Raw genomic sequence first — 27200 nt, forward strand, 5'->3', positions numbered from 1 at the left:
CTGGCACTGAAACAACGAGTGGGCAATAAAAGATCTATTGATGAAGCCATAAAGAATCAAATATGGCCAACTTCCCCTGGCAAAAAGTGGAGGTTAACCCAGATTTCCACCTCATCCCAATCATCCCATATGCAAATGAGGGTGACATCCATGTGTGTGGCTAATTGGAATTTTCACAGCAGTTTAAGGGGCTTGACCACATCCCAGCAAGGCCAAAAAAAACCCCAGTGCTCGTTTTGTGACCAACAGCTCAGGATTGAGGATTTGGCTTAGGAGGATTAGGAAACAACAACAGTAAATCAATTTATGGCAAGCAATGAATATTTTTGTAGCTCTGTCTCTCTCCTCAATGTTCCTGCAGCCTGTTCAGAAAAAAAAAAGTAAATATAAAATTCTGTCTCTAATCTCAGACACCAAAAAGCCAGGAAGTCATAAGGGAGGTGGATAAAGGTGGGAAAGGGAGGAGGGAAAGACAAACAGGTAACAAAGTGCCTAAAAATCAAAATAAATGAATTGAACAACGCAACAGACCACCAAACCAGAATATTTGGTGCATTAGCCTTGCCCCATACCCTTCCACCCCACACCCCTCTGCTCCCTCTTCTTTCATGCCCAACTTCACAATTCCCTCATTCCCTAACCTTAAAAAAAAAACAACAAAAAAACCAAACCAAACCAAAAAAAAAAAAAAAACAAAAAAAACCCCAACCAACCAAAAAAAAAAAAAAAGAACCAACCAAACAACAACAACCAAACAAACAAATAAACAAAAAAAAAACCAAAAAAACCCAGTCACACCAGCACTAAATGAGAGCCCAGCCTGGAGGGGGTGAGGAGCTGCCCCTGCCCCAGCCCGGGCTGTCCCCTGTGGTGTCCCCAGCCCCACAAGGACAGGGCAGAGCCACCAGCCTGGAATAACAAGGCTGCTCCCAGGAATGGATCAGCAGAAAAAAACATCGGGAAAAAAATCCCAGCAGTGCCCAGGGGGAGCTGCAGAACTCCAGCACATCCATTTTTCCAGGCAGGCTGGACATCCACAGCTTGCTCAGCCTGACCCAAATCAGAGTCCTCAACCCACTGAGATCCCATCCCAAACCCATTTGTTGGAGCAGAAATGCCACAAATAATTTAGGCCAGGCTTGTTTTTTATATGAGAAACTTTCTTTTCTCTCCTTCTCCTCCTTTAACTCCAGCCCTGCCTATGATGGAGCAGGGCTGAGCTTGTTTATCTCTCCTGACAAGTGTTGATGCAATGCTTTTATCCATAAATGCCTCTTTTTGTTTCTGCCTGAGTGTGGGAGGTCTTTTCCTGGTGGAATGGACCAGCAGGGGGTGGGAGGGCAACACGGAGGAAAATCAAACCCATCAACCACTTTGGAAATTTAAATTCATGAATGCCTGGAAGAAACGCAGCCTGCCAGGGTCTGGGTGTAAATCTGTGTGGGAATGGGGATTTGCTGATATACAGCAGCCAGGGATGGGGACTTCAACCTGCATTTGCTGCAGTGCTCTGAAATGCCAGGCTGAGAGCAAACCCTGGGGTGATATTTCCATGGAATGGTTTAACTGGGACCTGCGGGTGTTTGTGTGGGGGTTCCTTCAGTCACAGGCAGAGAGAGTGGGAGCAGCAACCCACCGTGCTCAGCCTCAAAATTCACCAAGTGTCTCTCCCTCCCTGGTTATTTTTCAGCCCTGGTCAGAAAATTACATAATAGGAGATGTTTCTTGCAGTGTTGGGGGTCTCCTAGTTAAGACTTGGGAAAAGCAGCACCCTGGAAGAGCTCTGAAGCCAAAGAAGGATTTTTAGGGTTCCTGTTGCATTTCTGGGGTGCAAGACTGTCCTGAGGGGAGCAATTCCTTCGGAATTCAGTGACTGGATGGTTTTGGAAGGTGAAGATATTTAGTGATGAGCCTTCCCCACAAGGTGTGCTGACCCCCCCCCCCAGAGCACCCGGACACCCAAATTTCCAAACAAACACTGTGCTGGGTGAGGGAGCTGCAGTTTGCTCTGATATTGCAGTTCAGCCCCTTCAAAACAACACATTTTCCCACTTCCTTCCTCGCAGTCTGGAGCCCCCATGGAACAGCTCTCTGCTCTCCTCAGTGCCATATTTCCTTCTTCCCACTGCTCCAGGAAAGCTGCCTAAGTCATCCCAAAGCATCCTGAGCCCTCTGGAACCTCCCACACCCAGGCTGCTCCTCAGCTCTGCTGCTGGCACAAACTCCTCTGTGCCTCCTGAAATCACTGATCAAGAAAGAAGCTCTAAATAAATAAAGCTCTTTCTTTGACTAAACCAGAGTTAAACGAGTGTTGGCCAATATTAACAGAGCTGGCTATTGTTGGGCTGTGAATTCATTGCACCTGCCTGATAGGAGATAAAAAGTCTCTTTATCAGATGCGGGCAGGGGGAATGTTCATGTAAATTCATGAGCCACGCTCTCAGGGTTAATAATAAACAAATTAAAGAGGAGCTGCACTAATTGCAAAGGAGGGTTTAATTCCAGTTGCAGCTCCTGGCTCTGCGGGTTCATCACTTCTCTGTGCTGTGTTCCACTCCGTGCTGGACACTGGCAGGAGCAGGATGTGCAGCCTGTGCTAGAATGCAAATTATTCCTTTCACTGGAGGGAGTGGAGCAGCAGCAGCATCGGGGACAGAGCGTCTGCTGCTGCTGCTGGGCTTTGCAGGGCTGCTCCAGAGGAGCTTGGCCAGCAAATACCTGCATCTGCCTGGACAAATGACAGCAAGAGAGTCCTGTGTCCCCAGAGTCAGCATCCAGCCTGCCAGGAATGCAGGAGGAGAAGGGAGAGCTGGGCATCACACAGGGCTCAGCATGGAGACAAGCAAGGAAGGGATGAAGCCACAGGGAAAAAAAAAAAAAAAAAAGGCAGCACCCTGGAAATATTCAGAAGCCAAATAAGGATTTTTAGGGCTCACCCTGGACCACTGAGAGATGGGAAGCACGCCAGCTCACCCACCCTCTGTGAATGGAGGCTGCAGAGCTCCCTGTGCTGGGGCAGGAGTGCAGTGCCACAAGGGTTAAGCCAGGCCCAGGAGCTGTGGGCTGAGCCTGGATTGACTTTCCGAGCTGGCAGGCAGGATGGATGGAGCACAGGCAGGGCCCCTCGTCCTCAATCGTGTCACAGCCACCAGAAATGCTATTACTGCTCCATCAGTAAACACAGCAGCAGAAGGGACAGCAGGGACAGAAGGGACAGAAGGGACAGAAGGGGCAGAAGGGACAGAAGGGACAGAAGGGACAGCAGGGGCAGAAGGGACAGCAGGGACAGCAGGGACAGAAGGGGCAGAAGGGGCAGAAGGGGCAGAAGGGACAGCAGGGACAGCAGGGACAGAAGGGACAGAAGGGACAGCAGGGGCAGAAGGGACAGAAGGGGCAGAAGGGACAGCAAGGGACAGCAGGGGCAGAAGGGACAGCAGGGACAGCAGGGACAGCAGGGACAGAAGGGGCAGAAGGGGCAGAAGGGACAGCAAGGGACAGAAGGGACAGCAGGGACAGAAGGGACAGAAGGGACAGAAGGGGCAGAAGGGACAGCAGGGGCAGAAGGGACAGAAGGGACAGAAGGGACAGCAGGGACAGAAGGGACAGCAGGGACAGAAGGGGCAGAAGGGACAGAAGGGACAGAAGGGACAGCAGGGGCAGAAGGGACAGCAGGGACAGCAGGGGCAGAAGGGACAGCAGGGACAGCAGGGACAGAAGGGACAGAAGGGACAGCAGGGACAGAAGGGACAGCAGGGACAGCAGGGGCAGAAGGGACAGCAGGGACAGAAGGGACAGAAGGGACAGAAGGGACAGAAGGGGCAGAAGGGGCAGAAGGGACAGAAGGGACAGAAGGGGCAGAAGGGATGTTGTGTGCTCTGGAGCATCTCCCAGGATCTGTGGCACTGCTGCTGCCTCCCTCCTGTGCTTTCCAGGGATGACACACCTCAGAGTGCTCCTGCCTGCACACCCACACACCTGCAGGCACTTTTTTTGGGTGGAGCCTGCATGGAGCAGCAGTGCATCAACCAAGCTCCAAACTCTGCTGCCTTTGCTCCCCAGTCAGGCTGAAATCCAGGGATTTACTGGTGAGATGGCTGCAGCTGGAAGATGTCCCCTGTGCCAGCTGTCCCCTCCTGCAGTCCTGCTCTGCCTCTGCCCAGTTCTGGTGCTCCGTGCCCCAAAACCCACTCTGGTTTCAGCCCAAACTGAGCCACCTCAGGATCTGTGCAAAGCCAGGGCCTTGTGCTAGCTAGGGTGAGTTTTCCATGAGGTGTCAGGTGAGAATTCCTGCTGGAGGAGAGCTGGGAGCAGCGGGCAGCCTGCTCCTCACCCAGCCAGGTCCCTGCTCACCTGGCTGCCTCTGCCAGGGGGGAGGAACACACTGGGACAGGGGCTGAGCAAAGGGAGCAATCCCAGGGTCATTTTAGAGACTCAGCTCATGCAGTGAGGACAGTGGGGTTGAATTTTTGGTATTTCCAAGGATACAGATTGCTGCTGGAATGCTGCTCCTGCACCTTCTGACCTGAAGTTTCAGTTTAGCAGCTCCCAAAACACAGACCACTGCTGGTCCCAGGTACATGACCCTGACAAAACAGCAGTGCTGAAGGGTGGGATTTGGGGCCACCATCCCCAAAAGCACTTGGGAGCAGCTGCCTTTGAGGAGACATCCCAAAGCTGGAGGCTCTGCAGCAGCACTTCACCAAACAGAGGCTGCCAGGGACAAAACCGATTTACAGCAACATCCAAACCTGAGTTATGGCACTGCTAAGGAACATAAATCTGTGCCTGGTGCTCGCTGGGACACAGCAATAACCCACCTAGGGAAAAAATGAAGTGCTGCACAAGAGTTCCTTTCCCTCTGGGAGCAGCCTGGGACACGGGAAGGCCACAGGGAAAGAGCCTGGTGTGACCCCAGGACCATCCTGGACCAAAGCAAAGCCAAATCCTGTGCCAGCACTCACAGGAGCAGCTGGAAGGAGGGTGTAGAATCCCAGCTAAACTCCATTTCCCTGTGCTGATGACGCCGTGAGTGTTTGCCCCTCCTGTTTTCCCAGTGCCACACTGGGAGGAGCAGCCAAAGGGCACAGGCAGAGAGCAAGGGGCTTTAATATTAAGCAGCCTTAATATCGGTTTTAACTTGGAAAATGGCTTCATCCATTTGAGTAATGAGGCTGTTCCCCAAGCCTTTTATCCCTGGATGCAAAGCTCTGCCCTGTATCCCCCAGGGAATTGCTCTCACAGGATTTGAACAGGATTTTAAGGCTCCAGGGATACCCTCACAGCCCCACTCTGCCCACACAAACCCACCCAAAACTCCAGCAAAGAGGAGAAAACCACGGCCACTCACCCTCTCCCCTGGGTCACCCATTAAGCCCACAGGTCCTGTTGGTCCTGGAGGTCCTGGGAGGCCCTGGCAGAGAAATAAAAGGGAAAAAACCCCTAAGCCACGAAAACACATTATTTGTAGCAGATTTCTACAAGCAGCAGGAAAAGATTTTGAGCTCTCTGTTTATTTTTGCACCAGAAAATCCACCCCAAAGCTCTCTCTGCTCACGTGCATGGCAGATGGGAGCAACAGAGCCTGGGTGCAGCATCCCACACCTGGAGCAGGGGTAAATTCCACTTACTGCTGGGCCTTCGGGACCAGGGGGGCCTTCCACCAGCATTCCCTGAGCAGGAGGAAGGAAAAGAAAAGTGATTAGACACATCCTCAGTCATTTTAACCACAAGGAAAAGCCCAGTGCTTGATCTGTTTTTAAATGTTTCAGCTCTTGCTGCGGCATGGAGACATCCCAGAGCTGGAGGGTTTCCACTCCCTCTGGATGACTTCTCCCAGAGGTGCAGAGGATCGTGGAAAAGCCAAATAATGTGTATTTAAATCCCACAGAACAGCCCTTTCTCCCAGCACAGCATCACCTTCCCCACCACAACCGTCTTCCTTTGCTCAGAGCCAGACAAAAAGCAAATCCTGGGCTTTGTCCAGCCTTGACAGTGCTGGATCTTGAGGAAAAAGCTTTTCCTAGCCCTAAAGACCTTAACAAGAAGTTAGCAATCCAATTGCAAGGTGGTTTTTAATTTATTTTTTTTTTTTCCCAGCAGACTGCACACTATGATTTCCTCTGTGAACGTAGGAAATTACTGTGTGGGAAAAATTCTGGGATATTGTTACTCCAGCCTGTTCAGTCTAAATATTTTGTCATCACTTTAGATCACATCTATCATGTACTCAGGAAAATTAAGGTTTGGGAGGTTCTTTTTTTTCCCCTCGTGAGTATGTAAGAAACCTCCTGATCCACCTGGAAAATGCTTTCCAGAAGGTGTCAGGATGATGTTTTGGGAAGAGCTCTGTCCCTTTTATCTCTGGATCAGAGATAAAGCAGCACCCAGGCTGGGTCAGCAATTCCCAGCTCACCTGTGGCAAACAGGGACGTTTTTCCTAAGGGATGAAATTCTGTAAAAAATCTGTGGATGAGCAGTTGGTTCTGTGGGAGAAGATGTGCAGGGGCTGCTTTGGGGTCACCCTAAACTGTTCTCAGGCTCTGGTGCCAAAAAAACCTCAGCTGACCCCACTCCAACGGAGCTGAACGAATCTGAAATGTCTGCAGGAAAATCCAGGCATTCCTGCCCCTAAAACCACACTCCTCCCTAAGCCCAGAGCAGCAAAAAATAACCTAAACCAGCCTGCCATGACCCAGCCCTGCTTCCAGCAGGGTTTGTGCACCAAAAAAATTCGTGGCCAGCTCTGTTTTCTGCTTTTCCTGGTGTCCACACTCATTATCACAGCATTTCAAATCTCAGTGAGGATCTGGCTCCCACTGCAGCTGCCTCTGGAGCTCCTCACCAGGGAGGAATCCAGGCCATGGGCTTCACCCCATTCCCAGTGCAGGAAATTTTTCACTGGGTGGGAATTAGGGGTGAATTCCACACTCCTGTCCTCCAGCCTGCTGGGAAATCCCAGAGTTCCCAGCACATGGACACCCCAAAATCCATCCTCACTGAGATCCCAGCACATGGACATCCCAAAATCCATCCCAGCACATGGACACCCCAAAATCCATCCTCACTGAGATCCCAGCACACGGACATCCCAAAATCCATCCCAGCACATGGACACTCCAAAATCCATCCTCACTGAGATCCCAGCACATGGACATCCCAAAATCCATCCTCACTGAGATCCCAGCACATGGACATCCCAAAATCCATCCTCACTGAGATCCCAGCACATGGACACCCCAAAATCCATCCCAGCACATGGACATCCCAAAATCCATCCTCACTGAGATCCCAGCACATGGACACCCCAAAATCCATCCTCACTGAGATCCCAGCACATGGACACCCCAAAATCCATCTTTTTTTGGGACCAGTGATGGCACATTCTGGTGTGGCAGGTTCTAAAGTAGGAATCAATCCGAGTGCAGAGTCCCAGCCCACACAGGAGGTTTTTGGGGTGCTGCTGTGAGCACACACAGCACCAAGGCTCTGCTTCCCAGGACACTCCTCCCCAGGGGAAGGGTCAGGGATAATTGGCCCATTTGGGATGCGAGAATCCTTGGCATCTTCCCATATTTATCTGCTGGTTCGTGTCAGCTCTGGCCTTGGGGACATCTGGAAATTCTCCTTGGCAAGAAACCCCCCCCATGTTTCATCAATGGGGAGATGGAAACGTGGGAGGATTTTAGGGACAGCACCAGGGGGGTGATCCCATCGAGGGGCCAAGCCAAGCGTGGGTTTGGGATTGTCCCAGGAGAAAACAGGGCAAGGCTTCCTCTTCAGACACCACCCACAAGTGAAGCCAACATCCCAAACCCAGCACGAAATCCTGCTGCAATTCAGAGGTGATGGGCAAACCCTCCATAAAGGTGAGCACCCCAAAAGGACAGAGGGCTCTGAGGAGGCGCCAGCAGCCTGATGACCCCACAGCTGGGATATTTGGGATGCCTGCATCCCTCCTCTCCATCCCTCCTGCCCGTGCCCTGCTCTGCTGCCTCCAGCAAGTGTCAGCACAGAGCAAGGATTGAAGGACAGCTGGGTTTGAAAGGGAAGGAGTAAAAATCCGCCAGAATCCAACTTTTTGCTTGGGTTTTATTTATTTCCCCTTCTCCTGCAGCTCCCATCAGAAACTGGGGGGGGGGGGGGGGGGGGGGGGGGGAAAGAAAAAGAAAAAAAAACCCAAAGAGCTAAAAAAAAAAAAATCAAATCCGAATTTCCCTGCTCAAGTGGAGCTGCATGGAGAGGGAAAAGGCAGCATTTGGTCTTGTTTACTTTCTGGCAAAAGCCATCCATGCTGCACTGTTTTGAAATAGCAAAGGCGGCCAAATTCTTTCTGGATGATTAAACTTAACTATTTTGTTCGCTTTGTAGCTTTATTTCAGGCTGGGTTTCTGCCATCACCTTCGTGGGGTTTGGCTGCTTCCCTTCCCTTCCCTTCCCTTCCCTTCCCTTCCCTTCCCTTCCCTTCCCTTCCCTTCCCTTCCCTTCCCTTCCCTTCCCTTCCCTTCCCTTCCCTTCCCTTCCCTTCCCTTCCCTTCCCTTCCCTTCCCTTCCCTTCCCTTCCCTTCCCTTCCCTTCCCTTCCCTTCCCTTCCCTTCCCTTCCCTTCCCTTCCCTTCCCTGTGATAAGGAAATCGCTGGCTCCTCCTTTTGTTTGCAGAGTGAGAGACCCAGAAAGGAAGAGAAGGAAGGAAAGGTCAGAAATGTTTTTATAAGGGAATTAATTGGAGTTTTACTGCACCCCGGCTTCTGCCTGGCTCCCCTCCCCACCACCTGCAGAAATTCCAGGTGGAAGAGGAAAAGGAGGAAAAATTAAAAGGGAAATGCTGGTCTCAGAAGCGCTGCTGCAGTGCTGGGTGCTGTGCTCTGCCAAGGAAAATGAGGTTAATTGAGCTGTGGGTGTGCAGCGAGCCAGAGCTCAGCCCTCGGGACAAGGATCCCCAATTCCAGCCTGGGGAGATGCAGGAATGGGGGTACCTGGCCATCCTGGCTCACAGAGAGGGGAGAAATGGGAATTCAGCAGGAGCATCTTGCCCTGCTCACAGGAACCGCTGCCATCCCCACCATGAGGATCCTTGCCCACATCAGGGTGCTGGCTTGGGCACCCACAGCTTCTGCAGGATGCAGAGGGCGCAGACAGCTTGGAATTGTTCTTTAGAAGGAAAAACCACCTCAAAATCAGGCCAGAAATATAAAGGAAGAGGGTTCCACCTCAGGGGAGGACAACAAAGGAAAAGCTGGTGGAGCTGGTGCAGGAGCAAACCTCTCCACAGCTGTGGATTTATTTTATATCTTTTTTATTCCCACTGGGATGAACCCATTGGTGGCCCAGTTAAAGCCAGCCCCAATCTGGGAGTTCAGGATACAACCTGGGTGCTCCAGGGGTGCTCCCAAACTCCTGAAGAATGACACCTGCCCCCTGCCTAACGCTTCAACACTAAGTTTTATTTTGCTAAACGAGAGATTTCATGGGAATTCTTGCACTTCTTTCATGATTTAGGTCACTCCTTGAAGCTTTAAAAATATTGTATAATTACAGTGATTTAGATTAAATGAAGCAAGGAATTATTTTGTGGGAATTTTCCTCCTAGCTATCCCACTGAGAATAAATTCTCTGCACCTTTTCCCATGGGGGAAAAAAAAAAAAAAAACAAAACCAAAAAAAACCCCAAATTCAGGTGTTCCTTACCGGCTCAATAATGGCAGGTTCCCCCTTCTGCCCCTTCTCACCCCGGGGGCCACCGATCTGTGGGACACAGGGAGACAAAGCCAGACAGTCAGAGAGGACATTGCCATCATCATCATCATCGTCACCACCACCATCATCACCATCACCATCATCATCATCACCAACCCCAGCAGGAACTGGAGATCCTGCTGAGGTTCCTGCAGGAAAGACCCAGGGCAGCTCCTCCTTGTTTAAGTACAAATTACAAGTGGGTGAATCCTTGTTGTTTGTTTTTTGGGTTTTGTTTTTTTTGTTTTTTTTTTTTTTTTCACAAATTCTGTTCTCAAGTACAGCAGGACCAACATTTTTGAAGCAGAATTTTCCTGGATGGAGCAGAAACCCTCTCACCCCTTCATAGATGGTGTCCTGGTTGGCTGGCATGCCAGGGCCGATGTCAGGAGAGGCTGTTCTGTCGTAATAATTGTCATAATAATTCCCATCATATTCCTTTATGGTTTCCTCCATGAAATCTTTATCCAGGTCGTCCCCTCCTTGAGCAGCCTGGAGAGGAAAGAGCAGCAATGGGTCAGGAATTCTCTCCTAGCTGGACCTGCTGGGATATTAGTGTGTTGTTGTATTAAGGGGGGTGATTTTTTGCAAAATGAGGGTGATTTATAATAATGGTGACAAGGGAAAAACCTTGGGAAAAGTTAAATTCTGGAATTTTTAGGTCTCCAATGACTTCTCCAACAGCAGGAAGACAGATGGAAGAAGCTTCATGTCAAATACACACCCTGGCCTTCCTTGGATTTCTTTGCAGATCCCCAATAAAACACAGGGAGTAGAAAAGTTGGGGCGAGGAAAACAAAACCCAGCACGAAGCTCGTGTCAGGAGGATCCTACAAACTCCAGATGCCTGGAGAAAGAGGTCATGGAAGTTCTAAGTTCCAAACCCTCCTCATCTCTCACGGCCTTGGTGTTGGAGGCTCTGGACTATCAAGGCCAAGGAGTCCCACATCCGTTCCCAGATTTCAGCTGCACACCAAACCCACCGTGTGTCACTGCCAGTGTCCAATTACAGCCGGAAATGTGGAAAAAACCCGAGTTGGCTTCTGTGGAAACCTCCTGTTTGTTTAGTCTGGGATCCAATCTGTGCCTGGGCTCATCCGAGGAGCAGGAGTTGTTACAAAAGTGCTGCCCCAATCCCTGAATCCTCTCTGAATCAATCCTTTCAGATGCCACGGAGCGCAGCAAGGACATCCAGACAAGGCTCACAATTTCCTTGCTGCTCTCCATGTCCCTTGTGCTCCCTGGCAGGCTCAGCCCCCTTGGCACCCCTCTCTCTGAGCAGCCCTGCAGAGGACAACATGTGCTGCTGAGGTTTATTTGGTTTTCTTTCTTATCCAGGTAATGACCAAAATAGTCCAGAAATTGAATACTCTCAAGTGCTTCCTGGAGAAATAGCTCCTCACTACTACGAATTTAAAGTCACTTCAGTGCCATCGCTGCTTCCAGGCTTTTTTTCTGTGCCAAAACTGCTCAGAACTTGTGAACATGAGCATCTGGCTCAAATTCAGGAGGTTTTAAACTAAGACTAAGCCTAGAACTAAGTCTAAGAACTTCTCTTACCTCTGCAAACACCAACTGGCCTTGGCAGAAATTATAGCTTGGCAATTATTCAGCTAGAAAACTTGGAAAAGTCAGGATTATTTTTCCTTTGGGCAGGTTCAAATGGATCTGTTGCTGTCACATTCCCCCTTTTATCCTGGCTGAAATATTTCACCTGGTTTTGCACTCTGAAACCTTAAAACCCAAATCTATAAAAATCTCTAAGGGTTTGTGGATAACAGCAAATTGCACGAAATGACTATCAAAAATGTCTGGTTTGACATTTTAATTGAGGTCCTCAGGTCTATTTGCATGGAAAGATGATATTTGGAATAACTGCTTGAACTTTCCCCCTCTATTTCCTTTCCTTAACAACTAAAGTGGCCCTTGAAACCTCCTCCTTCCTCTTCCATTTTTTTTTAAAGCCTCTTTATCCAATCTTTAATTCCTCTCTCTTCAAAAGTCCAAGCTTGGCCAAAGATTTCTGGCTCTTGGTCAGGAAATGGAAAACTTTCCCATCCATGGCTTCCCTCAGGTTGGATCCCTCAATTCCTGGAGCCTTTTTCTTTTCTCCCTGGGCATCATTTTGGGCTCTCCAACCTCTTCCAGCACATTTTGGCTGGACTGGATCCCCCCCTGCCCTTGGAGTGGCTGGATCTGCACCTGCCTCGCTCCAGCTGCTCAGATCTTTGCTTGGACACTTTCCCTGACACCTTTCCCCCCCTCAAATTTCCAACTCTAGGGATCCTGGCCAACTTTTGCTGTCTCTCTTGGCAACCTTGAATTGTGACAGCCCCACAGCAAGGAATTCTCCACAGGAGAAACCACCCCTAAGCTCTTCCTGGGAACTGGGATGGGATTTGGAAGCATTACAGCAACATGGAATGGTTTGGGTTGGCAGGACTTTAAGGCTCAGCCAGTTCCAAACCTTTGCCATGGACTAGAGCAGGTTGCTCAGAGAACAATTCCATGTTGTCCCACTACTGATCCCCTCACTGCTGCTCCTGGATAATGAAGGATTTGCCCATTAAATTTCATTATTTCCTTGCTCTGTGCCTTCCACAGCACCCAGCTCCCCAAAAATTCATCTCAGTCTCACCAACATTCACTTATTTGAGATCAGCATGAAAAGCAAGAACTGGGCAAGTTTTAAGCACAGGAGAGTCTCCATTTCTGCTGGAGAATATTGAAGTGTGGGGAGGTAAAAGTTGAAATATTCCAAGAGAAGAAGCTGTGGGGTCTGGGCTGATCCCAGCTCTGAGCAGATCCACGCACACAATAAAGGAGTTCACACCAGGTGGATGCAGCAGTTTTGGAATCAAGGCTTGGTCCCAGTGTTGAAATGTTTAAAAAAACCCAAAAACACAAACACAAAAACATAAAGATGCTTTTCAGTGGAGATGGCAAAATGAAAAATATTGATGTTCTCCAGCAAATCAACATTTTAAGGATTGATATTAATAACTTTGGGATAAAATGCTTTTACTGAGATTTTAACAGCAACCCTCATTTCTCTTTTTGTCAGACAACCACTTCACCCGAGGAAATGCAGATGTCAATATGAGCAGCTTTTTCCAGGGGAATAATCCTTAACCAAATTCTAAATATCTGCATTCCCCACCCTGAAAAATCTGGAGTGAAAACATTTTACAAGAAACTTCCTCTCCCTGCAGCTGCCTGAACCACTTATGGATTTACCATCTGGCTGCTCCCATCTCCATTGCTTCCAGGGCTATGAAACAGCAGAATTAATTAAAAAAAAAAAAAAAGGAAAAATTAAAATTAATGAATTAAAATTACGTCAGTCTCATTGTAGGTGACGACAGTGCTCGTGGGGAGTTCAGCTTCCACTGCATTTTCAGTGAGGCCACGCTGAGGATCAATTTCCTCGTTGTAGTTGAGATCCTCGTAGGGCATTGGGGTAAAATACTCCTCATTGATGGTCTCGTAGTTGTACTCATCAACCAGGGGATCATCCACTGCTCCATCCTCCTTGGGCTGCTTCCCGGGGTTCCCTGTCTCAGGGGGTGCTGTGGGAGCTGGATAATCCTTTTGGGAAATAAAACGCCATGATCAGAGAAACACGAAACATTCTGCATCACCCTCCCCTTTTATAAAGGTTCATCACCTTCACCCCTGCCAGGACCCGCCTCGGTACCTGCTTGGTTTCGGGTCTCTCTCCAGCAGCCACCTCGGGAGGGTTGGGTTTGGTGGTGGGGGCTTCTGGTTTGACAGCTTCATCCACGTCCTCGTAGTAGGGGTACTCGTAGTAGTAAGTGTCACCTTCTCCCTCCCCATCCGTGTACTACAAGGAGAGGAGGAGAAGAGTTGGAACCCTGGATCCTGCGAGTCTGGAACTTTCTGACCCCCAAGGGAACACTGCTTTTGACCTGAGGCCTTGGAGAAGGCTCCCAAAATGGAATGACAGAACTGGAATCACTGGTGTGTAGTTTGAATAGAAGTGTGCAATAGCACAGGGTGAAGGGTTTGGAATTTGGGGTTTTAGAATATTGTAATAGGTATGGGACAAGGTGGAAGTTTTAGGGTGGAAGTTTCTTTCTTTCTTTCTTTCTTTCTTTCTTTCTTTCTTTCTTTCTCTCTTTCTCTCTTTCTTTCTTTCTCTCTTTCTTTCTTTCTCTCTTTCTCTCTTTCTCTCTTTCTTTCTCTCTTTCTTTCTTTCTTTCTTTCTTTCTTTCTTTCTTTCTTTCTTTCTTTCTTTCTTTCTTTCTTTCTCTCTTCCTTTCTTTCTTTCTCTCTTCCTTTCTCTCTTTCTCTCTTCCTTTCTCTCTTCCTTTCTCTCTTCCTTTCTCTCTTCCTTTCTTCTTAGGTCTAGGTGGTACTTTTGTAGTTGGATAGAAAATGCCCCACTGTGGGTTACGGGTGTTTGGTCATTGGGTCCAAAGTAAAAATAATTTAGGTGTTAGTTTTAATTGGACAATTAAGCATTAAAAGACCTTGTAATGAGCAGCATACATCGCCATTTCTTCATTTTTAGCATTTATTAGTTAGAAGTGCTGCAGCACTCACTGTAACATAGATAAGAATTAATAAACAACTAAGTCTGAACATGAAATTCTGTCTCTCATGCTTTCAATCCCGACTCTAGCTAAAGAAAAAAAAAAAAAGTAATAGAGAAGCAGGTCCCTGCCAGCTCCTTTGGATATCAGAGTTTCCCTCTGCAAGTTTAATGGGATATCTGGGAGAAGTTCCTGCCTGGGAAGGTTGGGAGGCCTTGGAATGGTCACCCAGAATCGCTGGGGCTGCCCCATCCCTGGAAGTGTCCAAAGCCAGGCTGGACGTGGAACAACCTGGGATGGCAGAGGGCAACCCTGCCCATGGCAGGGGGTTGGGATGGGACAAGCTTTAAAATCCTTCCAACCCAAACCAGAGACCCTAATGGTATTTTTTAAACATTGGATTGCTGAATCCTCCCAGATGTGCCACACCTGAGAGAGCAGCAGAAAGCCCTTGAGCCCCGCAGCCATTCCTGCACTAACAGCATCCCTGTAACTTCCCATCCAGCCCCGACCTGCAGGCAGGAGGGCTCGGAAAAGCAGATCCTCACAGCCTTTTCCACAAGGCGTCAGTCATTGTTCAGCAAGAACCCCGAAGAGAGGAGCTGGTTCCAGCCGGGCACGGCCCCGCTCCTCGCCAGCCCAGCTCTCCTGGCAGCGGCCGCCGGCGCGTGGAGGAGTTGTTCCTACATGGAGCAACACAGCCTCGGGACAAGCCAGCTCTTGTTGGACTGCTGGCTCCAACAGAGGAGTTTTCTTTTCCTGCTGCCACAGATTTCCACCAAAGTGCTGTTTTATTTGTCTTATTTATTGTTTCTCCAGAAGCGCTGGCGGAGCGGTCGCGGGTGCTTCCCTCGCCGTGAGCATCGCAAAGCCCTGCTTAGGTACTGGATTAATTTAATCCCAAAGATAAACTGGGAAGGTTGATGGCATTACTGGTTCATGGGGATTCCCTGACCCTGCAGGTTTGGGCTCACCTGAAAGCAAATCTGCCCAAGAGAGTGGCTCAGACAGCAACTGCAGCGAGCTGAGACCTCTGTAAAAAGGGCAAAATTCGGGTGCTGATCATTAAAAATGAGCCACACCCAGACATTTTTGGTTGGGCAGCAAACATACAGATGCATCCTGCCCCAGCCTTTTTTATTGTGTTACCTTTTTTTAAAGAAAAAGCCTGAGGTGAACCCTTCATACCACAATGATTGGGCACACAGCAGCTCCTAGGGATGACTTGGGAGCATTTCTGCCAAAATGAAATTCAAAGCAAATCCAGGAGAAGAATGGTTCTTGCCTCCTTTTGCACCTGCTGTTTCACAGAATATTGAGAAAAAACTGTTTGATCCTTTTACAAGTCCAACAGTATAACTTGAAATTTAGGAGCAGGTGCTGGTCTGGACAGGACTGGAGCTGCCAGGGAAGGTCAATAATCCACACTTGGCTCACGTTGTCTCTCCTGTGTTTCTGAGCTCCAAGAGGATGTTCCTTCCAGTCTTTGGAAATGGGAGGAGCTCAGAAAGAAGGGAAACTCCAAAGAGCCAAACCCAGAACATGCAAATCCTAAAACCAAGCTCTGTCTTGGATGTTGGAGGCGAGTCGCGGGGAAGCTGAGCAGGAGGAAGGAACCCCGTGCTTGCAAGGGTGACACAAACCCAAATATTGGTGATTATGCCCCAAACCACCCCGAGAGACTCACGTATTCATCCTGGTTGGGGTCCTGGGACTGGGGGGAGTCGGGGATGGCAGTGTCACAGTCGGGGCTGTAGTGTTCACAGTACTCCAGGGCTGCCCGCGGGTCCGCCACGATCAGGAGCTGCTGGATGTCACCCTGCAGGGAGGGGAGCATAGAGGGTCAGGGATGGCTGGTGCTCGTGGAGACAGCAGCCCGAGGTTGTGGTCAAAGGCAGAAGCACAGAGAAATGAAAAGCAAAACACGTGCCAGGGCCATCCTTCTGACGTGGGCACGTCCCCTGAGATGAGCCAGGGGGAAAATCTCCATGTGCAGGGAGCAGCTGCTTCCCTTGGGCTGCTCCACGAGGTGTGAGCCCACTGTGCTTCATCCCCAACCCCAAATCCACATCCCCAAAAGACAAATCACCCAGAACAACAGCACTGACAACCCCAAGCAAGGCAGGTGCAGGAAAAAGAAGAGAAAAGAGCTTTGTACACCCTAAATCAGCAATAAAACAGCTCCTTTCCACCTGATCCTGTGCAGGGCTGCAGAGTCACCTTGTCCAGTCCCAAAAGCTGCTTGTTGCCCTCAAAACCTCCCTGCTTCTCCCACCCCCCAGCTGGTCTCACATCACTCCCCCTTTTTTGCACGTCACCTCTCCTCGACGTTCCACCCACAACAGACGCAGCGAGAGCTTGGAAATGCATCTGATAAACCCAGAAAAGAACCAAAGGGAGGCTTTTTTAGACTAAAAACCAGGTGCAGAGGAAGCTCATTAGGCACCAGTGCTGATTAATGAAGCAGCTGCTCCCTGAAGCCCGATGCAGCCACAGCCCAAAGGTCAGAGCAGAAATTGCTCTTGAGTTTCCCAAAGAGCCACCACGCTCAACCACGATGCCAAAATCCAGTTCATTCAGCAGACAGTTACATAAGGCTTTACTACTTGGATGTTTAGAGCTGATACTTTAATTAGGGGAGGGAAAAAAATTCTTCTTTAATACCAGACAAACATGGCAAAAGCATCACGGGGGAAAAGCAGGAGCGTTACAGCAAAGCTGGGAGGAGGATTTGGGCAGTAATAGGAGCCAGAAGCTCCAAAGGGAGCCTGGCCAGACTGGCAAACAGCCCTGTGGAAAAGGATATTTTTGAAATTATTGGCCAAATCTTCTTCGGTGTCACTGGATCATGGATGTGTCCCACTGACTTCCCCCCCAAAAAGAGGGAATGCTGTTCACATTTTTTGGACAGAGATCCACTGGGAAAGGATTGCCAGGTGCCCTGGGCACATCAGCACTGGGGGGAAGGAGCAGCTCAGAGCTGCCTGGAGCTGCCTCCTCCATTCCCAGGTTGTCACTTCCCTCCTTGCAGCAGCTCATGAACATCTGGGCCCCTCTCAGACCTGCCCCAGTCACCCTTCAAGGAGCGTTCATTGAAGCTCGTTAGTCATTGTTTCCAGTGAATAACCTTTACAAAATTAACAGAAATCTCTGCAAAGTGGGTTTCAATTTTCCATTTTTAAAATGAGAAACACCTTTCCTTTCCTTTCCTTTCCTTTCCTTTCCTTTCCTTTCCTTTCCTTTCCTTTCCTTTCCTTTCCTTTCCTTTCCTTTCCTTTCCTTTCCTTTCCTTTCCTTTCCTTTCCTTTCCTTTCCTTTCCTTTCCTTTCCTTTCCTTTCCCTTTCCCTTTCCCTTTCCCTTTCCCTTTCCCTTTCCCTTTCCCTTTCCCTTTCCCTTTCCCTTTCCCTTTCCCTTTCCCTTTCCCTTTCCCTTTCCCTTTCCCTTTCCGTTTTTTTTTTTAAATATAAATCCAGTCCTGCTGTTATTATCCCAGCTTTTTCTTTTGCAGTATAACCACCAAAACTGGGCTTAGAGTATTGGGAAAATAAAAGAAATGCCAAGTTTTTTGTCTCATAGCACATTTCCCTTTTCCAAGCAGCTCTGGCCACTGCCTACCCCTGGGACCCAGGGGGGAACTGGGCCATGGTGGGACCTCCAGGACATCCCCCAGCCCTGAGGCAGGGATACTGGGGGTGTTATGGGGTTACTCAGGCCATAAATCATAACCATCCCTTTCTCCAAAGGCACTTCAGAGCTCCAAACCTGTTCCTTTGCAATTCCCTTCAGCAAGGAATACCCAACCCAGTCAAGGAAATTTGTGGCTGATGTGAAAGCCCTTCCAGCAGCTATTTTTGTCCACAGGAGCTCAGCCACCCCTCCCTGACACCTCAGCTGAGCCATTTGTGCTCTTCTCTCCTTCAGGTGCTTAAAGCTCCCCTTTTTCTATGGGAAGTGCCTGGCATTGTTGGGATAAGCTGAAAGAAACCAGTCCCAAAGCAGACCTGGGACTTGTCTCCAAGAGGCAGGGGAGGCTGAAAAAGCTTTTTTCTCCCTGATAAGGTTGGATTTACACTTCATGGAGAGCTGATAGGCTGCAGCCCATAAGTGAGCAGGGCTGGAACTGCATTTCCTCAAGGAGCAGATAAAACAAGGAAAGGCATCTTGGCTAAGCACAGTGCCAAAGGTTAAGCAGAAGAGAATTTGCTAAAGCTGGGTTTGTTTTTAGTCTCAGCTGATGGCAGCTCCTGAGCTGTGCAAGGGGAGAAAACCTTGATCCCACCCTGCTTCCCTGCAGGAGTTTGGGCATCCTCAGCCTTGGGGAATATGGGGAAGAAAAAAAAAAAAAAACCAAAAAAAACCAAACAACCTGCAAATCCCTGGAGCCAGAGCAGAAAACTGAACCTCAACACACCAAAGGACAGCGTGGGCCCCACAGTTTCTGTGGAGTGAGAGGGGGAGGCTGAGCAGGGGAAGCTTCCTGCTCATTCTGGGTCAAGAACTTGGGAAAATCAGTGCGTAACTGAATAAATTTGGGCTGTGGGGAGCGCCAGGAAAAAGCAGCAGACGTCTCCATCAGAGCTCACCACGCTCCACCAGCGCTGCTCCACAGGCTGCTGCTTCCCCTTTCCTTTTCAAACCCAATCCGTCACCCTGCCCAAAGTTCATCCTCGGCTCCTTCCAGTGTGCAAAATCCAGTTTACAAAACCAAAAGTAAAAATAAATAATAATAATAATAATAATAATAATAATAAAATCGAATTTGGGACAAATGAGACCCCCAGGGGGGCACCCAAGGCCCAGCTCAGCAGAGGGGGAAGGAGAAAAGCTCAGCCCATTCATCTTTGTTTCATTCCCAGCAAGCAGCCAGCACTGGGGGATACCCTGTGCTAACACTTGTAAAAAGCAGACAGGAGTAAAAACCTTGTTAGCAAGATTCCCAGTCAATTGACCTCATCCCTCAGCTCCAAACAATAAAATGGGCTAATTTAGCCCGCAATAAAAAGCCCCACTATCTGCACCTCACAAAAGCTGCACAAAGCTCTGCTGTCAAGAGCCCCATTTCTGTGATTTAAAAAGCCGACTTTAAATAGAGCTCGCAGCGCTGGGAGGTTCGGGAGCCTTTTGTGTCCTCTCCAGTGTGTTCATTTAATAAATTGTGCCCAGGGATCCTGGCTGGCAAAGGGGAGCCAGCCCTGCTCCCATCCCTCCCTCAAGTGTCTGTTTGCTCCCCTGTTTTGGTCACAAACCACCCCAAAATCCCCTTCCCAGCTGGATTTTTGCAGCGCTAACAAAGATCCCGTTAATCCACAGCTCTGTGTGGGACAGGGTTTTGCAAGAGAGACAACTTAAAAATGCACCAGCGAAGTGGTTTAAAGAACCTAGCAGCCAAATCAAAGATTTATGTTCAAGTAATGAGTTATTTCAGCCAGGGAGCGAGACAGAAACACTCTGGTGTTGCTCCGTAGAAGTCACCAGCAGCATCCTGCAGCCACCCACACAGTGGGCAAAGTTCTTTTTCTGCCTGGTAATGAGTTGGGCACAAGCTTCAAGTAAATTCTCCAGTGACTGGAGCCCTTGGTAGATGAGGCCGAGCTCATCTGTGTTTTGCTGGTATAACCAAAAAAACTGAAGCGGAGAATAAAAACGTCTTTTTTTTTTTTTTTTTTTTTTGCCTGAAGATAACCACGATTTCATACATTGGGAGAGGCAGTGTTCAAAAAAAGGGGGTAAATCAAATTTTGGCCTTTATTCTTAAAGCTTGTGGTGAAGAGGAAGAGGCAGGACAGCACATTTCTGAAGAGGCCTGTGAGCTGAGAGGTTTCATTTGCTCCACCAGACAGATGGAAGTGCTAACTGTCAGGGCCAGTAAGGCTCTGCCTGACATTTATGGTAAAGCCATTTATGCCTGATGACTCATTTGCTTTATGGATTAAGTTCCATCAAAGCCAGTTTAGCTCAACTCCCCAGCCAGCTCCCAGACAAGGCTGGAAAAGCTCTTTCTGGAGCATTTTTTAGCACTTATTCTATATGCGTGTAAAAAATGTCACATCACTTCCAATGACATCAGCTTCAGGAACTCGGAGGAATCGTTGTGGTTCAATGAAAAAAGAACAACCAAAAAAAAAACCAAAAAAACCAGCTGGAGAGGAGGATCAGAGTGACTTCATCTGGCACTGGCAGCAGCTCCCCTAAATCCTGGGATTTTTCAGGGCTCCCACTGATCATTAACTGGAATTGGGTTAAGGCATCACCCCAAAAGTCTGAGATTCAGCATCCCTAAGAGTAAATCCTGCTGGATGTGCTTTTGGAAACTCCTGCATTGAAACCGGTTAAAAACAGGCCCAGGGTGAACAATGGGAACATAAAATCTTCACAATTATTGGGAATCATTGCGATTTATCCATGAGATTTATCCTGACAAACCCCCTGGTTCCACAACCCCAAACCCAGCCAGAGGCTGAAGAGGGGCAGGGGTTCAGTGCAGCTCCAGGATGAAGTGGAAGCTCAACCTCCAAAACCCCTAATCCCTGCTTTGGAGCCAGCCTGGCAGCCCTCAGATGTTCCACTTGATAAATCCTGTCACCAGCACTTCCCATGGATTCTCACTGCTGTGGACACAGGAGTGGGGCTGGTGTTGGAGACATCAGCAAAGAGGAGCCCAGAAATCACCACGGCCCCAGTCCTGCTGTATGGAAACCCCAAAAATCAAAGGTGTTGGAGGTGCTCAGAGCATCCCAGAGTCCCTCCTTTGAACACAGCAGCTCCAGAAGAGCAGCAAGACTGCAGCAACACAAAACTTCAGCATCCCCCCCGTCCCTGTCCCCGTGTCCTGAGCCCTCAGGGGACAGCAGTGACCCCACCAGACAGAGCAAAAGAGCCTCCTTTGGGCTCCCAGAGCTGCTGCACCACAAAATGGGAAGGCAGTTGGTGAAAATGTGGCTAAATAATAATAAATAAATAATAAAGAAGAGCTTGACTCGCACACGGCCGTGACTCAGCCACGAGTTCCTGGTGGTTTGGATAAACCCAGCCGGATGCTGGATGCTGATGTGTCCCCATCCTGCTCTGAGGGGCTGCAGGGTTGGATGGGGCTGCTCTGGAATTACCACAGGAACGGCTCCTGCCGCTTCGGGCACTCAGAGAGGAGCCTCTTTGGAAAAAAAATAAAAAATAAAAAAATCAGCTTTAATTAAGCAGAGCAGGGAGAGAAGCGTCGCCGGGATGAAATGTGGCTCCAAAGCGTCTCGAGGGCTGGGAAAAGTTTCTCTTTTTTCACTGCACCTCTGTGTGAGGACTCCAAGGAGCCCCTCAGCCCAGTCCTGCAGGCCCAGATGAGCCAGGAGCATCCCTGAGCTTGCTCTTGGAGAGCACAAACACAGCAATTATCACAGCCCACCTGCCTCTTCCCCTGACAGAGGGAAATCAGCCCTGCGGCTCGCTGCTAATTAACCTCTCTGGTAATTTCTCAACCTTTCTGTTTTACAATCCCAGGGAAGAAGCCAATTTCCCATGGTGTGAGGATCCATGAACTGTTCCTCCTGGCTGCTGGATTTGAAGGAATAGGGCAGGGAAGCGTGGTCCCCTCCTTGTCCCCTCCCCTGAACCCCGGGACTTCTCCGTGCTGTTCCCAACACCCAGCCCTGCCCCAACACGAGAACAAATCCTATTTCTTCCACCCACAGCTTCTGGATCCTTGGATCAGCAGCCGGGTGGCTGTTGTTTAAAATTGAATTAAGACTCATGCCTTAAAATTAAGAGTTTTTTTGGAGCAAAGGGCTGCTTGCAGAGCCCACCGAATTCTTTAGGTCTGACTGTGTGCTATCCCAAATCCAACCGTGGAGCAGCTTAGCAAGGACTCCTCACTGGAAGGGAAGGACAAGCCATTGCCTGGGAGGGGAACAAAAGCCAGATGGCTTTGCTAATTCTGGAAAGCTCTCCTGAAGAAGCTGTCGCTCTGCCAACACCCAAATACCAGTCAAGGGCTCCATGGCAGGGCAGGAGGCACACAAGGCTCATTTCCAGGTGGATACTTCCCACCCCAATCCCAGATAACCCCCAGAGTCAATAAGCTCTGTCCTAAAGCAAACACTCCTGGGCAGGCACAACCTCTGAGCAGCTGTCTAGCCAGAGCTGATGCCAAAGTTCCTTTTTTATTTTTTTATTTTTTTTGTCAACTCAGAGCTCATTCCCAAAATCAACACCCCCAGAATTCACCACAGCATGCATTATTTATTTATATGGCAGCATAAATGATATATATAAGTATATCTATAAATAAATAATTTATTTATATTATTATTGACATGGCAGTGTTTTCCGGCCACCTTCCAGCTTCCCACCCTCGATGGGGGAAAGGTTTCCTTGCCTTCCCAAGTTTGCCAGACCCATGAATCGTGGCTGGCTCTATCCTGCCACTTCCCCTGGAATCCTCACCAGATCCTGCCAACCCCCTGGGCTCCCTGCAGTCCCCTGGAGCAGCTCTGAATTCCCCCTTTCCTCAGCCCTCTGTCCCCTGCTCCACTCAGTGTCACCTCCTGCCCCACAGCTTTTGGGACCAGAGATGCCCTGGAGAGAACAGAAAAGATGCAAAAAAGCCTGACCAAGCTCAAATGGACATTTAATGACGGGGCAAGAGTCCAGACCAAGCTCCAGACTCCTCTTCCCTCCCTACCCAGCACTGCTTCGACCCCAGCCACTTCACCTGAGGCCTCCATCCTTTCACAGAGACACCCAGCCACCCCTTGGAAGATCCCCAAAAAGCTCTGGGGCTGCTCCAGGCTCTGCATTTCACCTTCCTCAGCCTTGCCCTGCCTCCCCGAGGGGCTGCAGGGCTGGGATGGAGCATTCCCTGCACACTGATCCAGGGATGAGCACTGCTCTCGCAGCAATCCATCTTCCCCTCTGCCAGCACCCAGCCCTTGGACAGTGAGCCTGTGTGGAAAAATACACCAGAAGAGTGGGGAAAAGCCCAGCTCGGGCAAATTAGCAAGGTGTCGTTTAATTAAGATCCAGGAACTTTGGGGACATGAGGCAGAGAGTAAAAAAATTCCTTGAGGCAGCTCAGAAAACGGGGGGATGGGGGGGTGTTGGCAGGAGCACAGAAAGCTGCAAACCCACAAAGTATTTACTGCAAGGTCATCCTGGCAGTGAATTTCTCCAGGGTGGTTTTTTTTTTGGGGGGGGGGGGTGGTGGTTTTTTTTTTTTTGGTTTTTTTCTTTTGTTTTTCCAAGCTGGAAAAGGCACTGTGGGAAGGGCAGAGCATCCTTCAGCAGGGCTGTCCTACCCAGCCCTCCTCCAGCCTGGCATGGTGGGACAGAGGCTGCACAAGAACCACAGCTGGGATTTCCTGTAGGAAATGGGAAGATTTAAGGTAGGGAACACAAGAAGGAAAAAGTGGAGTGAGGATTGAGTGCCCTGTCCCTGCATTCCCCTCCCTCCCGGCCAGGGGACGTGTCCAGCTGTCCCCTGACTCATGTCTGGGGCTCCAAACCACCAGACGTGGGCTGTGTGCTCCCCTTCAGGGCACAGAACTGGGTTTTTTCATTTTTTTTTTGTTTGTTTGTTTTTTTTCGGTTTTTTTTAAAGTGTTTGCTGCAGGGAATTCCACCAGAGAGCAGGACCCACCCTGAGGAAAAATAATTCCGTGGCTTCTGGTTTTCCTCCTGCCTGACATCAGCCCTGGGAGCCTGGTGGCATCACCACTGCAGCCCTTTGGGGCCAAATATTGGCAAGATTTGGGGTTTTGTTTCCACTTCACTTTTCCCTGCTCAGCCAGCTCCTTCTTAACGCTGGGTTTTCCTGCATTTCTTCTCACAAGCTCCTCTGTGGGGTGGGGAGGCACAGCCAGAGAGAAGCAGCCAAGCAGTGGGAACTGCAGGAGAGGGAAAAGGCAGCCAAGGTGCCTTAAAAAAATAAGAAAACTGCTAAAAACACCCAAAAAGAGAGAGAGATATATCCTTAAATCAACAACCTGCTCAGCCACTCTGCTTGGCTATTTTTATATATTTATGTCTGTTGAGCAAACCACAATTTATCTCCCGGGATTTTTGGGTGCAAAACAATCAGTTCTGGCCATGGAAAGCAGGATGGGGCTGAATGACTTCTGCAGTCCAGTCTGGAAGGGTGGGTGGACTGGGAGAGGGGTTGCTGGGACAAAAGGCTGCTTTATATTCCCTCCTTCTCTCCACCCTGGCCAAGCACTGTGCTAGCACGGGCAAAAAAAAAAAAAAAATCAATCATATGAGAGGCAAAAATAATACGAGAGGTTTCTGCAGCTCTTTTGTAATTGGGGGGGGGGGGGATAATGGCACAGTTCAGGTTTTTAAAGGGCAAAGAATAGAAAGAAAGGAAAGAAGAACCCCCTGACAGCCCCGCTTCTCTCCACACCAATCAACAGAGAACATCACAATAGGAAAATGAAACTCGAGAGCAAAGTCACTCTTTATATTTGCAAAACGAGCGTTTTTAAACTTTTTCTTTTTTAATTGTGTGCTCTGAGCAGATGGTCTGAGCCACCCGTGCAGATCAGAAACACATGCGAAGAGCCAGGGACCCGAAGCACGGGTTTTTATTAAACTGCAGTTCAGATTCCATCCCACTGAAGTGAAAATTTTCTCTCTAAAGCAGCAGCTGCACGGTGGGTCAGCCCTCAGAGGTGCTTTAGGAATGTCCACACTGTGCAGCTGCCCCTGCCTGGGTGCTGATAACCCTGGGAGATCTCAGTGATGATCTCGTGCCTGGGGCTGATTTTGGGTCTCTAAGCCTGGAGATTTGTCCTTGTGACACCTTCAGATGTCAAGCGGTGCTGACTTCAGCCAGCTCCTCCACAGAGAGAAAAGAAAACCACCCAAGTTTGGGTCATTCTGGGAGATTTTTGTCACTGCTGCAGGACAGGAGCTGGGGCTGAGTCACCAGAGGCTCTCACTGCCCTGGGATGGAAACCTTGCACTGCATCTAATTTGGATCCAATTAACCCGTGCCACAAAGCAGGCTTGGCTGGAAGGAATAACTCCTCTGCTGGCTTAGTTTGGAGCTGCAGGGCAAGGTGTGTCTTCCATTTCAGGGGGTAAAGAAAAGAAAAATATGGTAAACCCCCCCAAAACCTGCCTGCAGAAAACCCTCCCAAAGTGCCTCTTTTTTTTTTTTTTTTTTTTTTTAAACACAACAAGGAGTCTGACCTGCTGTTCCCCCTGTCCAGTTTAGACTGAATAGGAGGAAATTGGGTTCTGAGAAGAGCTGGAAGGAGAGGGAAGCAGGTTTGGAGTGTGCTCGGCACAGTCACAGCCCAGGGCGTGGGGATGTCGAGGTCAGACCTGGGGTAGGTCCTTAGCAAACCTCTCCTGTGTGTGGCTTTAATGGGCTCTCCAGTCCCAACCAGTTCATTTTTATCCCCCACAAGGAGCTCAGGCAGGACTGGATCTCTCCCTGCAAGAATCCTACTGGGAGGAAAGACTTGGAGTAGAGCTGTTGTAGGCATTTCCTAGAGGGAAACACCTTCACAAGAGGAACAACCCACTCTGCGTTTGCAACTCTCCATCCCAAAATCTTCACCTCGTGGGCACCACAAACCTCGTGGAGTGATTTCATCTGAAGGTTTAAGGACAGCCATGAGGAAACTCTCCCCTCTCATGAGTCCGTTTGGATAACACTGCATTTTTTTGGCTGCTTTCCCCCCAAAATCAAGCCCTAGGTGATCCCTTCATGCAGCCTCAGGTGTGTCTGTCTATCCCAATAATTCTCCCATCTGATGGCTGATTTCAATCACTTCTGACAGGGAAAAGAGGCTCGGGATAATTAAACTGCTATAAATGTCATGGAAACAGACAGCTCAGGAAAAGAAATCATCCCAGAGCATTGTCTGTGGTGAGCTCTCATCTGATCAGATCCAAACAACTCTTTCATGTCCCCACCACCCCTTTCATGTCCCTACCAGAAGCTGAAGCAACCACGAGACACAAATTAGAAGGAATCTAGGTCTGACTAATCCCAGAGCATCTCTGAGCTTCCCAATTCCCACAGCAGCTGGAAAAAGATGAGCTGAGGCACCACAAAATGAGCAGTTTTCCTTGCCTTTGTACCTATCCATGAAAAAAAACCACCACCACCACCACCAACAACAAAAAAGAAAACAACAAAGAAAAACCCCCATTCTTCTCAATTTTCCAGCCCCAAGACACATGGAGGAGGAAAAGGAGCATCCAGGTCTCAGCTAAGGCAGATTCCAGAGGGATTTCACAGGATACAGCAGATCCAGGCTGGCACTGCCACCTCAGCTGAGCCTTTCCAGCGGCTGCTCCGTCTGCACAACACACTCAGAATCATTCCTGCCCCTCCAAACACTCCTTGGAGTTATTTTTTTTTCCCCCTCCCACCTCTATGACCGCACAGCAGCCTGGCACTCTGTGATTTCTGCCTTCAAACTCCTCATTTGGTGGCTCCAAATCGGTATTTATGTTATTCTACACACAAATTACAGCCCTAAGAATAGAGGTCCCTCAATCACCGTGTGCTGTGTTGGCACTGCTTGTACACCCAGGCCTTCATGGTGTGCTCCCTCAACAGCTGGTTTTTCCTTCTCCTCCTCCAGAGGATAAATTTCTGCTGGAAATCCAGAGGATAACTTTGAAAGGAATCCTTGAAAAGCTGCTCAAAAGTGAATTTTTGGGGTATTTTTCAATCGAGGCACCCTCCATCTGTTTATAATATTAATCCCACCCCCTGAGAGGGACTTCATAGCAAGAGATCCCTCAAAAACCCCAAATCTATCCTCAGATACCTCTCCAAAATTCAAACATGGCTTTTTCTACTTTTTCTTTACGTTACTCTCTATTCCAGAGCTTTCACAAAACCACCAGTGTGAAAAACCCCCTCAGCAGCAGTTTTTCCAGCAGTTCCTTCCCATTATTTTCCA

At 49.1% G+C, this 27200-nt stretch overlaps 1 protein-coding gene across 2 annotated transcripts in view; it reads right to left on the minus strand.

Annotated features, from left to right (window-relative positions):
* Window positions 1-27200, minus strand: part of COL5A1 (collagen type V alpha 1 chain) — a 139870-nt gene that overhangs the window by 61782 nt on the left and 50888 nt on the right. For both annotated transcript variants that reach the window (XM_062505913.1, XM_062505911.1), the window contains exons 5-11: window positions 15976-16107; window positions 13430-13576; window positions 13072-13320; window positions 10072-10224; window positions 9685-9741; window positions 5628-5669; window positions 5348-5410 (exon numbers count right to left, since the gene is read on the minus strand). In XM_062505913.1, coding sequence (XP_062361897.1) covers window positions 5348-5410; window positions 5628-5669; window positions 9685-9741; window positions 10072-10224; window positions 13072-13320; window positions 13430-13576; window positions 15976-16107 — 843 coding nt within the window. The remainder of the gene's footprint in view (window positions 1-5347; window positions 5411-5627; window positions 5670-9684; window positions 9742-10071; window positions 10225-13071; window positions 13321-13429; window positions 13577-15975; window positions 16108-27200) is intronic.

The sequence above is a fragment of the Cinclus cinclus genome, chromosome 19 (genome assembly GCF_963662255.1).
Source record: "Cinclus cinclus chromosome 19, bCinCin1.1, whole genome shotgun sequence".
NCBI lineage: Eukaryota > Metazoa > Chordata > Aves > Passeriformes > Cinclidae > Cinclus > Cinclus cinclus.